General features: G+C 66.9%; 1 protein-coding gene across 3 annotated transcripts; it reads right to left on the reverse strand.

The window, feature by feature from the left end:
• Positions 1-153: 153 nt before the first annotated feature.
• MAPK8IP1 (mitogen-activated protein kinase 8 interacting protein 1) lies at positions 154-15,034 on the reverse strand. 3 transcript variants are annotated; one of them, XM_029060560.2, is made up of 12 exons: positions 14,907-15,034; positions 13,089-13,194; positions 8,202-8,477; positions 6,008-6,089; positions 4,084-4,917; positions 3,324-3,399; positions 3,030-3,202; positions 2,856-2,917; positions 2,035-2,151; positions 1,282-1,352; positions 904-1,002; positions 154-705 (listed from the first exon to the last, which is right to left on the reverse strand). In XM_029060560.2, exons 1-12 carry the CDS (start codon positions 14,975-14,977, stop codon positions 633-635), a joined length of 2,040 nt encoding a protein of 679 aa, XP_028916393.1. In that variant the 5' UTR covers positions 14,978-15,034; the 3' UTR covers positions 154-632. The 3 variants fall into 3 exon arrangements, with proteins under 3 accessions (XP_028916393.1, XP_028916391.1, XP_028916390.1); XM_029060558.2 differs by having other exon boundaries at positions 2,808-2,917; positions 8,217-8,477; positions 14,907-15,029; XM_029060557.2 differs by having other exon boundaries at positions 2,808-2,917; positions 14,907-15,027.
• Between the last annotated feature and the right edge of the window lie 586 nt (positions 15,035-15,620).

Here is a 15,620-nt window from a genome sequence, read left to right on the forward strand (position 1 = left end):
TCTCTTGGGCCTGAGGGCCACGCCGGAGTCGGGGGTGCCGGCCCTCCCTCTCCCACCCCGGGGGCCGCCGGACTCCCGGGCCTCACCGAGAGCCAGATGGCACGATCCCGGCGGCCGGTCGCCCCGCCCCGTCCCCCCCCGTCCCCCCCCCCCCCCCCCCCCGCTCCCCCCTGCTCCCGCCTCCCGGTTGACGTCCGCGCCGGCGAGCCCGGCGGCGACGGGCCCCTCGGTCTGGAGCCGGGAGGGGGGTGGGGGTGAGACCGGACCACGAGCCGGAGAGGCCCCGGCTGGAGCAAGCGAGGCTGGTTTGGGGAAGAGGGGAGGGGAGAGAAGGGCAGAGCCGGCGTCACCTAGGGCGGGCGGGCGGGTCGGCCCGACTCCCCATCTGGGCCACTTCTCCCGGACCTCCAGTCCCTCCATAGAATAATCCCCAACTTTACAATAAACCCATTTCACCTCTCCCCCCGACCTCCCCCCTCCCCCCGCCCTCTGCCCACCCCACCCTGGCCCGGCGGCAGGAGCTTCCCGCCCGGGGACCGGCCGGCCCCTCCCTCCGGCTCCGGGTCTAAGGGGGCCGCCCCTGCCCGGGGGCCAGAGGGGGTGGGATACGTTGAGGGAGGGGGGCAGTGTTGCTACTCCAGATAGATGTCTTCTGTGGGGCAGGTGTACTCCACGAACTGCTTGTAGAACTGCTGGAAGGCTCTCCTGGGGGGCAGATGGGTCGGTCAGACCGTGAGGCCGGGGGCCGGAGGAGGAAAACCCACCGGATGGGCATGCCACACCCCCCTGCCCCGCCCTCCCTCTGCCACGGAGCGGGGAGGTGAGGGAGCGGGGAGCTCTGGACCCGCCCCCCCCCCCCCACCATCGTCCCGTGGGGAGGGGAAGGAGGCGAGGGCCACGTACCCTACAGACTCCGCCAGCACTTTGGTGGATTCTTCCGACACGAAGACGTGACAGGCGAACCGATGGTCGGCCGGGTGTTTGGTAATGAATCCAAAGTATCTGGGCGTCGCGGCGCGCGGCGGCGGGGTGGGGGGGGAGAAGGGTCAGTGACTCTACAGCGGGGCTCGGGGGCGGGGGGAGGCCCGATGCCGACGGCTCCCTGGGAGTCACTCATTCAATCGTATTTATTGGAATGTACAATTCGGCAACGGACCCTGGCCCGGCCCCCTCCCACCCTCCCCGGGGCTCTGGATCCCAGCCCCATTCACCTTAACGACAGCCTCGGTCGGGGAGCGGGGAGGCCGACCCCTTCCCCCCCGCTGCCTCACCCCTACTCACTTGTTGTTCTTTGGATGGTATCCACAGAAAGAGATGTTCTTTAACTGGAAAAAGTGGCTACATTTATTCCCCTGCAAGAGAGAGCCGAGAGAGGTCAGGGGGGTCGGCCTCTCAGCCCTACCCCCGAGGAGAGGGGGGGAGACCCATCCCAGGGGAAGGAGCCCGGGCGGCCAGCGGGAGCCGGGGCCTCGGCATCCTCGGCGTCCTGGCGGTAGGACTGGCCTCGGTGCTGACCAGCTGCCCGGCCCCGGCTGGAGAGGACGCGACGGGCTCGGGGACCCGGAGAGGGGCACGCTGAGGCAGACGCCGCCGTCCCCTCCCCTGCAGGGAGCCCCGGTACTGCCTAAGTAGCTTGAGTGGCCCCAGAAATAGCCCAGAGGGGGAGGCCGAGCGCCCAGATCAGTCTCCGGTTGGCTCGGTGCCCACGGACCCAGAGCTCGCCGTAGCTAAGAGCTGGGGGGCTCAGCGGGGCAGCAGGAGTAGAATGCCCAGAGCGAATCAAACTGAAAGAATGGACAGTGAAATGCAGTGGTCTGCTGGTGTACGGGACACAGCGTGGCTGGTTTCGAAGTTGAAACTCAGGGACCTCGAGTCACGCATCTAAACGTACGTACGCGTGTGTATACGTGTGGGCGGGCGGGGAACGGGAAGGGGGCCGGGGCGCTGGAGACGATCTTGGGACCGTTCGGCGGGGCTTCCCCTCGGTGCGGAGCGAGAGGAAGGAAGTGGGGGGGCGGGGGGGAGGTCCATCACCTGGTGGTCCTGTGAGTCCTCGGCTTTGACGACGATCTTGACCCCTCGCACGTTGATCTCCAGGACGCAGCTGGAGGGCGGGTTAAAGTGCACGGTGAGCCGGCGGGTGGTGGCGATCTTGAAGGCGAGAGGATGGGGAGAAAGGCCAGGCCATCAGACCGCCGCCCCCCCCCCCCCCCCCCCCCCCCCCCTTTCTTGACCACGACCCCTTCCTTCCCACTCTCCCTGCGTGGGAGCCAGTTGGTGGTGGCGGGGCCGGGGGAAGGAGAGGCCGGCGACCTGGGTTCTAACCCCAGCTCCGCCGCTAACTTGTGGCTGGACTCCGAACGGGTGGCTTCTCCCTGAACCCATCGCCTCATGTGTAAAGCCGGGAGAAGATATCCGCGAGCCCCGCGTGGGATGGACCGTATCCCGTCCGATTATCTGTGTCTACTGCAGCGCTCGGTCCAGGGCTCCGTTAAGTACGAAGAGCTTAACAGATAACACCGTCGTGATCAGTTCCTCCTCCTCCCGGCCTAGTTCTCAACAGCCCGGGCTGCCTCCGGGGGCCCGCGGCGCGGGTCCCGTGCAGGGGGTCCCGTGGGCGGTGAGACCCGGGGCCGGGTCGCCGAGACCCTCCCGCCGACCACGGCCAGTTGCCGCGCCCAGCCCCTTCCCCGAGGCGAGGCCGGCCCGGACGACGGCCGCCCTCCCGGTGCCAGGGGGCGAGGGGAGGCCGGGGTCCCGGCGGGGGCGGGAGGGAAGGCGGGCGACGGCAGCGGGAGCCCCGGTACCTTCTGCATAGCGGCACAGAGCACGTCGTTGCCCTTGTGATACGGCACCTGGACGGAGCCCAGGAACTTCACCCGGAACTGGTCCACCCGCTCGCCGTCCTCGGCCAGGGCTGGAAAGGAAAGGGCAGATCGGAGGGTGGGGGGAGGCGGGGGAGACGGGGGCGGGGGACCAGCCGGAGAGGGCAGCCTGTCTACCGGGTACGAGCGGCCGGGGACAACCACCTGTGACGTGCTCGGGCTCCTTGGTGACCTCGATGGCATAGTAGGCGGGGAAGGCGCCCCGGGCGCCGGTGCGCATGTTGTAGGCCTCGTACCAGTAATCCTCCGCCTGGAGCTCCACCAGCAGGGGATCGTCCACCTCCAGCTCCAGCTCGTCCTCGTGCCTGGGCACGAACCTGCCCCGAGACGGAGACGGCCGGGGTCTCAGCGCCGCCGGGAGCGCGCCGAAGAGCGAGCAGCGCCCTGCGTGGGGCGCGGGCCGGGGGGGGCTCTCGGCTACGCGCCGCCCGCTCTCACCTGAACACGGCCCGGTGCGTCTGCTCCTGCTCCTCCCCGTTGATGGTACAGGAGAACAGCCCGAAGGACTCGGCGCCTGCGGGAGAGGAGCCGGGCGCCCGCACGGTGGGGAGACGGGACGGCGGGGGACGGGCGCGGCCCCCGTCTGGGGCATGACGGGGCGGGGGGAGACGGAGCATCGGGGCGGCATAATCCCCCACCCCCGTCCGGCTGCCCGCACGTCAAGGAGTCGGGGGGGGGGGGGGCGGGACGGCACAGCTCCCACCCTCACCCGGGTGCCCGCATACGGGCGGGTCGGGGGCGACGGGCCGCGGAGGGATGCCCCGTCCGGTGCCCAGAGGCTTCCTCCTCTCCACCCCTCGCCTCAGGCAGGCCCCTTCGGCCACCCCTGCCCCACCGAACGAGGCTGGGCCTGGCGTCACCTCCCCCCTCGGCCCCGACTCGGGCCTGGCGTCACGTCACCCCTCGCCACCCCCCCCCGGCCCGGCCTGGCGCGGAGAGGCCAGGCGGCCCGGGACTCGGGAGGCCTGGGTCCTAATCCCGACTCCCCCGCTCGCCCGCCGGGCGAGCCGGGGCAGCTTCCCTAAGCCCTCGGCGTCCTCACCTGTAAAAGGGAGATAAAATACCCGTCTTCCCTCCCCTCAGGCTGCGAACCCCCGCGGGGAGGGGACCGTGCCCGACGACGGGGTTCTCTGGCCTCTACCTCAGCGCTCGGCCCCCGGCGAGGGCCGCGCGGATGCCGCGTCCCCCCCCGACTCACTGGAGGAACGGGAGCGGCCGCTCATGAAGACGTTGAGGAACTTCTTGGAGAAGCGGACGTCGGGCTCGTCGGGGGTGGAGTCCTCGGACAGGCAGACGGAGGGCCGGGGCCCGGCGGCCTCCTCGTACTCCTCGCCGACGGCCGACTCGTAGGGCGACGAGCCGCAGTTGTCGTAGACGGTGGCGGAGTCGCTCTCGTCGCTGTAGCCCGAGTAGCACTGCCGCAGGCTGACCAGCTCTAGCTGCGCGTGCTCATCCACCACCAGCGTGTACTTGACCGAGTCGTAGGACAGGGCGCTGGTGTCCGAGCTGAGCGAGGCCCGCGGGGGCCGCCCCCGGGCCCCCCGCCGCCCGCCCCTCTCCGGGGACGGCGACGACGACGACGGGCAGTCGGGGGCCCCGTCCTCCTCGCCGATGGAGGGGTGGGGCCGGGCCGGGGCCGGCGGGTAGGCGGCGGGGTCGGGGTCCGAGCTGACCGACATGCGGCACTCGGCCCCCGGCGGCAGGAAGGCCGGGGCGGGCTCGGGGGGCTCGGCCGGGTCGGGGGGCCGCTGCACGGGCGTCAGGTAGATCTCCTCGGTGGCCTCCAGCCGCACGTCGGTCTGGTAGTGGATGCGGTCGCGGTGCGGGGGCTGCCGGCCGCCGGGGGCCTGGGCCTTCTCGGGGCCGCGCGGGGCGGGCGGGGGGCTGCCGGCCGGGGGGGCCATCTGGGTGGCGGCGCTGCGGCGGCGGGGGCTGTCTGTGGACGTGCCGCGGTCCTTGGTCGCGGCGGGGCCGTTCTGGAGGGGCAGCTCGTCGCTGAGGCAGACGTGGTCGTGGGGAGGGGTCTGCTCGCCTGGCGGGGAGGGCCGGGGCGGGGGGAGAGCACGTCAGCCCCCCCTCCCCTCCCCGCCCTCCCCCCCCCCCCGGCACGAGACCGCGTCCCGACCCCAGCTGGTCGCTTCCGGCGGTCGGGAACGTGACCCGGCTTACACCCAGCGGAACCAACTGCCCACCCACCCGCCCCGAAGATCCTGCCACCCTCCCCTCGCCCGGAAGCCTGGCTCCGCCATTTGTCTGCTGTGTGACCTTGGGCGAGTCACTTCTCTGGGCCTCAGTTACCTCATCTGTAAAATGGGGATTAAGACCGTGAATCCCAGGTGGGACAGGGACTGCGTCCAACCCCATCCCCGGCACTTAGAACCGTGCCTGGCGCACAGTCAGCGCTTAACAGATACCAGCGTCGTCATTATTATTATTATTGCATTCCGGACAGATGCCCTCCAGCCCAGCCCCGCCTCCCCAGATCCAGCCCCGACCCCCAACCCCCCGGCCCAGCCCCAAGACGGGTCTCCCGGGCCCAGTCCAAGCGTCCCCGGGCCCTCTCCGGCCTCCGACGGCTCTGTCGGAGCCAAAGACGAGCACTCGGCGTCAGAGCTCACGGGTTCTAATCCCGCCTCTGCCGCTCGTCAGCCGTGTGACTTCGGGCCAGTCACTTCACTTCTCTGGGCCTCGGCGACCTCATCCGTAAAATGAGGATTGAGACCGGGAGACCCGCGTGGGACCACCTGATCACCTCGTACCTACCCGCGTGCTTAGAACTGTGCTCGGCACACAGTAAGCACTTAGCAAGTACCGTCGTCGTCGCTTAGTCAAGAGCCCTGCCAAGCGCTTAGTACAGTGCTCCGCACACAGTAAGTGCTCAAGAAACTACGACTGACTGAAGGTGAAGCATGCCCAAGCACAGGGCTTCAGTCACGGCTTCCAGCACCTTCCCACGGAATGCGCTCGCTCTCCTAACCTCAGCTCCCGCTGCCTAGCATGGCTAAGGGGGAGGGCCGGGCCCCAGGGCCCCCAGGCCCCAGAACACAGCCCGGGCCCACTTGAACGTGCACACGGCGGAGCGCCGTGTCCGGGGAGGGGAGAGGCGGGGGGTCCCGACTCACCCGTCTTCAGAGGGGAGGACGAGCGGGACACCCGTTCCTGCCAGCTGTGCTTCTTGCCCAGGGAGTTGTTGTTCAGTGTGTCCTGGGGCGAGAACAAAGGACCCTTGTGGCAGGAGCGGGAAACGGTGCCCGGCACAGAGAGGCTCCAGGCCGGCCGGCCCACCCGCCCCGGGCCCGGTCACCCGCTCGGGCCCCGGGCTGCTCGGCTCAGGGCGCTCACTGTGACGCCCACCCACATCCCCGGTTCCCACCCACCCGCTCCCGGGGCATCGCCAGCGGGCCCATTCCCCCGGGAGGGGCCCTACCCCCACCCCACGCCTCGCTGGACGGCGGGGCTGGGTGGTCCCGGCCCACCCGGGGCCTCCCGACACCCCGGGCGTCCGGCCGAGCTTCTGGGACCGCTCCCGCCAGCCTCAGCCGGGATCCACGGCCAATCCCCCGGGGCAGACGGCTCCCCGCTCAGCTCCTCCCGCTCTCCCAGGGGGCTGAGGCCACGCCCCGGGAGAAAGCCTCCCCAACTGGACCCCGGACCCGACCGGAGGCGGAAGGATTTCCCTTCTCCCCAAGTGGTCCAACATCCCACTCGGCCCAGGGTGCTCCAGGCCCCCTTGTCTCCCTCGGGGGCCGCCGGGCTCCGAGCCTGACGCAGAACGGCCGGGATCCGGAACGGGCGGAGCGGAGGCGGGGGAGTCTATCCAGAAGGGAGAGCTGAATTCAGATCCTGCCCTGCCCGGGCAGGAGACGGAGCGGAGCTGCGCCGGTTCAGCCACAGCGGATCCTGGCACTGCGGTTTGGGCCCTACGCTGGGGCCCAGGACCCTACTGGGAAAGGGGGGCGGGGGGAGCTTTCCGGCCCAAGGCCTGGGTGCCGGAGGCCCGCGACCCCCTCGAACTCGGCTAGAGCCCGGCCGGCCCCGGGGCGAGGATGGGCCTCAGACTGGGGGCGAGGAGGGCGACGGGGGGCCTCGGACCGGGGCCCGGCTGTACCGAGCTCCTCCTCGGCACTGGCCTCCTCTCCCCCCGCTCTGGGAGAACGCGGCTCCGGAGCCAGGCTCTGCGCTCCCCTCCGGCCCCCCTTTCGCCCCCGCAGAGCAGGACCGACGCCATTCGGACGAGAGGCCCGGGATCTCAGACCCCCGGCCCGGCGTGGAGGACAGGCCACCTGCAGCGGGGGGGGGGGGATGGGGGATGGGGGAGGGGGATCCTCCGTGACGCATCCACATCACGGTCTTCTCCCGCGCCTCTCTCCAACCCACCGCATCACGGCACCGGCCGGATAAACGGCCGAGACGGCGATACGACAGTGAGCCGGCTTCCCTCTGAAGCCCGACGGCTCCCATCCTCCGCCCCGGCGGTCCGGAGGGTCGACGGCCGACCCCCGGCCCGGCCCGGCCGGTGTCCCTCCGGCCCCCCGGCGTCACGGGGAGGCTCCGTGGCCCGACGGGGCCCTCGGCGCTTCCGCCCGCTTTCGGGGGCCGCGAAACCGCCGTCGTGAAGCGAGAGCCGCTTGGGCAGGCGCACGTCCCTCCCTGCTCGTCCCCGGTTCTGGGTCCACGGGGAAGCCTCGCGGCCCCTCCCCGGTCGGCCCGGGAGGGGAGTCGGGTCTCTCTCCTCCCCCACCCCCGGTGCCGCCGGCTTTCCGAGGAGGCCGGACCGCCCCGGCACCCGGGCCTCTCCGCTCCCACGCTCCCCGGTCGCCCGGCCGACGGTCCGGAGCCCATCTCCGGCCCGGGGCGGGGCCGGACGGCCGGACGGTCGGACGTCCGTCCTCGGGACGGCCCGCGGCCTCCTCGGGCGTCCGCCCCCGGCCCCCGGCCCGGGACCTCCTCCGCCTTCCCGCCCGGCCGTCCGGGCGAGGCCGTAGGAGCCGGCGGCGGCCGTCGAGAGCGGCCGGTCCCCGCGGTTCTGGAAGGGGGCCCGTCGCCTTGACGTCCCCTCCCCGGCTGGCACATCACCGACGCCCTGAGCCACCGGTCGAGCTGCCGGATCCCTAAGAGGATGCCGGAAAACGGATGGGGCCTCCCTTTCCCTCTCCGCCCCACCCCGCCGCCCTCCTTTGGATGCTCCCGGGCAGCCTCCCTCAGGGCCCGGACGGACGTGCCGTCGGTCGCATCCCAATCCGGGCTCATCGTCTTCGCCGTGCGCAGCCCCGTGCTAAGCGCTCCGGCGACGGCCCCCCTCCCCGGGCCCTTCACCTGCGTGCGGGGCACCTGCGGGAAGAGGTTGAGGGTGGTGGGCCGCTTGGGTCGGTAGGTGTCCGTGGGCGGCGGGGCCGTGTCCTCGCCGGGCTCGGGGGCCGTGCCCTTCCCGCGTCGCCGGGCCTCCCGCCGCTCCTGGGCATCGTCGTCGTCGTCGTCGTCCCCGGGGGGGTCGCCGGCCGCGTCGATCAGGTCCATCTGCAGCATCTCGGCCTGCAGCCGGCTGCCCGCCCCGCCGCCGCCGCCGCCCCCGCACGCCACCGCACGCTGGGACTGCGGGGGCACGGAGAGGAGGGACCGACCGGGTCACGGGGGGGAGCGGAGGCGGGCCCCGACCGGGAGGGGGCGCGCTCGGGCCCGGGCTATGCAAATAGCGGGGCGGGGACAGCCGGTCGAAAGGCAGAACGGGCCAATAGGAGGCGTGACCAGCCGGCCCCAGGGCGGGGACATGTAAATAGAGGGCGCGGCCGGCCACACGGAAAACGGCGTGCCGCGGGAGGGCGGGGCTATGCAAATAAGGGGCGCGGCCGCCGCCCCCCCCCGCCCCTTAAAGGGACAGCGCTCCCCTTCCGCGCGGCGCGTCGGAGTGTTAGCGGCGGCGGGAGCCGGCGCGCTTTAAGACCGCGGTGGGCCGAGGAAGCCAGGCGTCCCCCGCCTGCCCGCTCCCCTACTCCCGTCTCCTTGGCAACAGACGATGACCTCACCCAGGAGTGAGGTCAGCGCCGTTGCCATGGCGACGCGGGGCCGCCCCCAATTCGGGCTGCGGCGGCGGAGGATGGTGGGGGTGGGGGATGGCACCAGGAGGAAGGCGGAGATTGGGGTGGCGGGCCTCCCACCTCCCTCCTAATTATCACAACTCTAGCATTTGGGAAGCTCTGACTCTGTGCCAGGCACTGTGGTGGATAATAATAACGATGGTATTCATTAAATGTGCAGAGGCCGGGATTCGAACCCATGACCTCTGACTCCCAAGGCCGGCCTCTTGCCACCGAGCCACACTGCTGCTTAATAACGGTGGTATTTGTTAAGCGCTTACTAGGTGCAGAGCACTGTTCTAAGCGCTGGGGGAGATTTTCCAGGGTCATCACGTTGTCCCACGTGAGGCTCACAGTCTTAATTCCCATTTTTCAGATGAGGTCACTGAGGCACAGAGAAGTTAAGTGACTTGCCCACTGTCACCCAGCTGACAGGGGGCAGAAGCTGGGATTCGAACCCACGACCTCTGACTCCCAAGCCCAGGCTCATTCCACTGAGCCACGCTGCTTCTTAAATAACGTTGGTATTTGTTAAGTGCTTCCTCTGCGCAGAGCACTGTTCTAAGCGCTGGGGGAGATTTCCAGGGTCATCAGGTTGTCCCACCGTGAGGCTGATAGTCTTAATCAGAGAAGCAGCGTGGCTCAGTGGAAAGAGCATGGGCTTTGGAGTCAGGGCTCATGAGTTCGAATCCCAGCTCTGCCAGTTGTCGGCTGTGTGACTGTGGGCAAGTCACTTAACTTCTCTGGGCCTCAGTTCCCTCATCTGTAAAATGGGGATCAAGACTGTGAGCCCCACGTGGGATGACCTGATTCCCCTATGTCTACCCCAGCGCTTAGAACAGTGCTCGGCACATAGTAAGCGCTTAACAAATACCAACATTATTATTATTATTATTAATTATATAATTAATATAATTAATTATTATTAATCCCCATTTTACAGATGAGGGAACTGAGGCACCGAGAAGTGAAGTGACTTGCCCACAGTCACACAGCTGACAAGTTGGCAGGGCCGGGATTCGAACCCATGACCTCCGACTCCCCAGCCCGGGCTCTTTCCACTGAGCCCCGCTGGATATAAAGTGATGGGGCTGGGCCAGCCCCTCTCCCATGGCGGGGGGTGGGCTCACGGTCTCCATCCTCACTTTACAGACGAGGTAACTGAGGCCCAGAGAAGTGAAGTGACCTGCCCAGGGTCACACACCAGATAAGCGGCCGAGCTGGGATTTGGAATCCATGACCTTCCGGCTCCAGACTGAGCCCCCCCTCATTTCCCTCTGCTCCTCCCCCTTCCCCTCAGCACTGTGCTCATTCGTATATATTATTTATTACCCTATTTATTTGGTTAATGAGGTGTACATCCCCTTGATTCTATTTATCTTGATGATGATGTCTTGTTTTCCGTTCTGTTTTGCTCTGCCGTCCGTCTCCCCCGTTTAGACTGTGAGCCCGTCAGTGGGCGGGGAGGGTCTCTATCTGTTGCCGAATTGTCCGTTCCAAGCGCTTAGTACAGTGCTCTGCACACAGGAAGCGCTCAGTAAATACTATCGAATGAATGAAATGGATCCCAGGCCGGTGCTCTAGCCACTACTCCGTGATGCTTCTTCATCCACCGTGCCACGCTGCTCCATCCACTCCGCCATCGCGGCTGGTGGTCTACCAGGCCCCTAATCCTCTCCTCCACCCCGGCCCTCCCTTCTGGAGCCAGGACGCCAGCCGGCCGCCGAGTTGCCACCGTCTGCCGGCCCCTGAGCTGCCCCCCAACTGCACCGGGCCCAGCTGCCCGAGGGGACGGAGACGGGGGTAGGGGACGGGGGACCAGAGGCTTCAGAGGCCCAGGGGCGGGCACGGAGCCCGCCGTGTGATTTCCCTCCTCCCAGCCCCCAGCAAACGGGTTAGAGCTCTCCAGCCCGAATAATTTTTTTGCAGCACTTAAGTGCACACTCTGCACCAGACACTGTCGCAAAGGCAGAATTAGAACCCAGATCCTCCGACGGCCGGATCCTCCTTGTCGCCTCCCCGTCCACTATCCCAGCAAACCATTTCCTGCCCTCAGGGGGCATCTGCACCCGCGACCCCCAGGAGGTCTCTCCCTCACGCCCAGGAGGGCGAAGATCGTGACCGTGTCCATTTTCGGTCTCCTTTCCCGCTAATAATAATAATGATGATGTTGGTATTTGTTAAGCGCTTCCTATGTGCAGAGCACTGTTCTAAGCGCTGGGGGAGATACAGGGTCAGGTTGTCCCACGTGAGGCTCACGGTCTTCATCCCCATTTTACAGGTTGGGGAACTGCGGCACGGAGAGGTTAAGTGAGTTGCCCACAGTCACCCAGCTGACAAGGGGCAGAGCGGGGATTCGAACCCATGACCTCTGACTCCCAAGCCCGGGCTCTTTCACCGATCCACGCTGCTAGAGTTCCCCAGGCCCATGCTGTTCCCACTGGGCCACGCTGCTTCCTCCACTTCCTCCCTCTGGCCCCGTTGGTAACTCTGGATTTGTGCCCGCTGTCGGGTAGGGATCGTCTCCATCCCTGTCTATCAGATGTCTCTGTCCGTTGCCGAACTGCGCTTTCCGAGCGCTTAGTACAGAGCTCTGCGAACAGGAAGAGCTCAATAAAGACGATCGAATGAAGGAATGGATCGAAGACCCAAGTCATTCAGCTCCTTCCCCAGAGGCCCCGGCTGATTCTTCCGCATGCTCTTCCTGATAGCGGGGAGTTATGGACCCACTTAAATAATAAGGTTGGTATCTGTTAAGCGCTTACTATGGGCAGGGCACTGTTCTAAGCGCTGGGTTAGACACAGGGTCATCAGGTTGTCCCACGTGAGGCTCACGGTCTTAATCCCCATTTTACAGATGAGGTCACCGAGGCACAGAGAGGTTAAGGGACTTGCCCACAGTCACCCAGCTGACGAGTGGCAGAGCCGGGAGTCGAACTCACGACCTCTGACTCCGAAGCCCAGGCTCTTTCCACTGAGCCACGCTGCTAAATGGATCCAGGGGGTCTCTCCCCTAGGAGTGGGGCGAGATTGCTCCCACGTTAAATGTTCAATGCTTTGGTGATGGCCCGGAGACCCTACCCGCCTTACAGTGGGTTCCAAGATTCCTGTCCTCGGGTCGAACCCGCAACAGGAGAGGGGGAAGCAGCAGCTCGAGCGTTTACGTCCGCAGGAAATGGGAAACGGGCTGGACTCGAAACCCTTCGGAGGTGGGAACGTTTTTCTCCTCCGTGGAAGTCCTGCCCTTTCCGTACCTCGACCTCCTCCGGCTTGTTCCGATCCTACGGTCCGCCTGTCCCTGCTAGGGACAGTCCTGATCCACTCGGGCCCGTGTGGATATTTGCAAACACATCTCCCGATCTGCGAGTTTTCCTCTTAATGTTTCTGTTTCTCTTCTGCCCCAGGGGACTTGGGGCAGAACCGGGGCCCGAGTAAGGCCTCTGGTGCTGCCCGGGGGAGGATGATTTTCCTTCCACTGTGAATGTGGTGCTGCTGGAGGAGCCTACTGCTGAATGCAGCATCTTGGGTGGAGCCATCCTCTCTCTTCATCTCCTTTTCCCTCTCCCTCTTCCTCTCTCTCTGCCCTGGGCCGCTGTGCGGCACACTGGTATAGCTATTTTGGGAGCTGCGTTGGCTATTTTTTTTTTTGCTGCCCTAAAGCACTGCAAACTCCACCCTCCCCGGCTGACCCTCCCCCCCCGCCACCCCCCTCAGGCTTTCCTCCTCCAGGGCCACTCCCCAGAGAAAATACAATTTTCCATTCCCTAGGTTGAACCTGTCCCAAGTTGCTAACTCCTCCGAGGCTCCTTGTCACCTCCCCGGCCACTATCCCAGCAAACCGTTTCCTGCTCTCAGGTGGCATCCGCGACCCCCCAGGAGACCTCTCCCTCGCGCCCAGGAGGGCGAAGATCACGACCTTGTCCATTTTCGGTCTCGGTCCCGCTAGAGTTCCCCAGGTTCCGCTCTCTTTGCCCAAATCCCTGGCTTTGGTGATGCTAGCTGAAACCAGCCTGGGCCCCCTTGTTTCTGCCCTCCATAGGTCTCCCCCACCTCGGTCCCCTCCCTCCCTCCCATCCCCCTTCCCACCCCCCCCCCCCCGCCCAATCTCCCTTCCCATCTCTGTCCCTACCCGAGTGGACACGTTGTCCTTGCAGTGCAGGCTGATCCCACACTCATCTGTGATCTCCGAGAGGTCTTCGTCCTCAAATTCCTCTAGGCTGATGTCGTGGGTGAGCCTGGCGGAAACAAGGAGCCGATGTCACCCCCGGGAGGGGCCCCGCTGGCACCCGCGCTTGGCCGCGGCCGGGCCGTCCGTGGGAGGCCAAGGGAGGGCACGTTCTTAGCGAGGTCCGGTTTCCTGGAAGACTGCGGCTTCTATGAAGCAGGCAAGGGGTGTGTCCCCTCGGGCAGCTGGGAGGCACGAAGAGCTCCAACCCAAATCATTGGGTTGGCCACGAGGCTAGCCTCCTCCATCTTCTCTTTTTCGGCCACAAGCCCACCCCTGACCCGGGGGCCTGGGGTAGAAGGAATCGGGAGCTGGGGGACCCCCTTGGGACCCACCAGAGCCCGGCCTATCCAGCGAAATGCCCCTCGCACCTAGGGACGAGAGGCCGGAGCCCGGGGAGGACTGGCAGGAAGAGAGGCGCCACCGCCAGTGGCCCCAGCTCTTCCTGCAGCCAACACTTCCGCTGGGCCCAAGCGAGTGGAGGGCGGGTGGCCAGCAGAGAGGAGGAGATGAAAGCCGAGCTGGGAAAGTCAGAGGGCTATCGTGGGGGGCGGGGTGCTGGGGGGGTCCCAGGAAGAGAAGGTAGTCTGGTGGCAGGTGAGGAGAGGTGGGTGCAGCCATCTCTGCAGCTCCCAGAGCTCTCAAAGTGGACCCCCCGGACCCTCCCCGGTGACCTGGTCTGGGGGAAGTTGCCGACCCCACACACTCGGTTTCTCCTCCTCCGTCCCCTCACCTCCCCTTCCCCAAGCCCCCGGCCCTCCTGTTGGACCGAAGGGAAGGTAAACGCGGGAGACAGGAGTCTTTCCCTCCGGACTGAGCCAATATCGGGCCAGAAGGGGGCAGCCAGGTGCCTCTGAAGAAGCCAGCAAAGATTCGGCCCTCAGTTTCCCCCCTTTCCACCCAACTTGGCCCTCACGACTTCTTCACCCTCTTCAGCCCAGAGCATCATAAAGGAACACGAAGCTTCTGACGTCAACTTTAAAGAAACGGTTCCCGTCCGACCCTTTCGGCTGGGCAGGGCAGAAATGGGGTGCGGAGCTTAACGGGAGGTGACCGCCCCCCGGGCTTCTCTTCCCCTCCTCTCCCATCCCCGCATCTGCTCCCTGGGGTGCCCCCACCTAGGACCGGAGGAGGGGCAGGGTTCAGCTCCCAGGCAACGGGCATAAGGGACGGCCCGGGCAGAGGGCCAGCCCTGGGCCCGCGGGACCTTCCAGCCGAGGAGCCGGTGGTGCCGGGCACCCTCGAGGCACATTGGACGACTGAATAGCCCCGCTGGGAGAGTGATGCCCGCCCCAGCTGCACAAGCGCAATCGAAAGTGCCCAGCCCCGGGACCGCTGGGGAGAGTTCCAGAGGGGCAAGCCACGCGGGGCTTCACCGGCTTCTCTTGCCTCTGACGGCGCCCCGGGCAGGCCAGCGCCAGGCCACATGCAGACCCTGGATCTGCTCGGTGACCCGCAACCCCCAGGACCCCTTTCATAGGGGGGCAGCAATACCCGCTAGCAGGGGATGGAGAGGACCGTACAAAGGGTGCCCCCCCCAGGGAAACTGAGGCATAGAATCCCCCCCCCCACCCTCCCAGGTAACACAGAGAGCAGAGCCAGAGAGAAAAACCAGGAAGAGGCTCCTGGCCTCTCCTCACCAATGCATAAGCCAGCTGGGTATAGATCCCCAACCCCATCCCCAGTCCAGCCCAGCTTTAGCCCCAGCCCCAGATCCCCTACCAGTGCTCCCACTGATCCTCCAACCAGCTGTCCTCATCCGGACTGGACTCCATCTTCACCACCAGGTGCATGGAAGAGGGTGCCCGTGCCCGGGGCTGTGGGGCCGCAGTGCAGACCGGTCATGCCCCAGGGCGGGGGGGAGGGGGGCAGGAGGAGCAGGGGGTCTCGTCTAGCCCCCCACCGTCCCGGCTGAGGCCCGTCCCCTGCGCAGCGCGATGGAGAGCTCGGGAAAAACAAGAGGCGCCGAGCTGGAAGGCGAGCAGCGGTCGGGCTCTGTCGCCAGGCCCGTCTCCCAGCCGCCGCCCCCAGCGCGGAGGTTTTGCTGCGGCTCTTGCCCATCCCACGCGGCCTCCTCCCCCACCGCCGGAGTCAGGTTACCGCAAGCAGCGACAGCAGCACCACCTGCCCTTCCTCTGCCCCTGCCCGGGACTGGGGCTGGGCCTGGGTCGAGGGGATGGGGTTGTTCTGGACCGGGACCGGCCCGGTCTGGGGGCTAGGGCTGGACGAGCAAGACCGCTTCGCTTCTGCCTCCTGCAAAGCTTTCTAGGTGAAGCGAGGCTAGAAGGACCCCCGCATTCGGTCGCGCCGCCTTCCCGTCCCGCGAGGGGGACGGAGAAGCCGGGCCTGGCCCACCGAGGCCTCTGGGCCTGGGGGAGAGCGGGAAGCGGAGAGTGGATCCAGATGAGAGAGTTGTGGTCTGGAGGCTAGGGTCCC

This window comes from Ornithorhynchus anatinus, chromosome 3, assembly GCF_004115215.2.
Source record: "Ornithorhynchus anatinus isolate Pmale09 chromosome 3, mOrnAna1.pri.v4, whole genome shotgun sequence".
In the NCBI taxonomy this organism is placed as follows: Eukaryota; Metazoa; Chordata; class Mammalia; order Monotremata; family Ornithorhynchidae; genus Ornithorhynchus; species Ornithorhynchus anatinus.

Excerpts from the sequence above, each read along its gene's own strand:
- MAPK8IP1 (XM_029060557.2), bottom strand. The coding sequence starts at position 14,977 with ATGCACCTGGTGGTGAAGATGGAGTCCAGTCCGGATGAGGACAGCTGG. Across the intron at positions 13,195-14,906 it reads GAGGATCAGTGGGAGCACTG|GCTCACCCACGACATCAGCC; the intron begins GTAGGGGATCTG and ends TGTTTCCGCCAG. Across the intron at positions 4,918-6,007 it reads GTCCTCCCCTCTGAAGACGG|GCGAGCAGACCCCTCCCCAC; the intron begins GTGAGTCGGGAC and ends CCTCCCCGCCAG.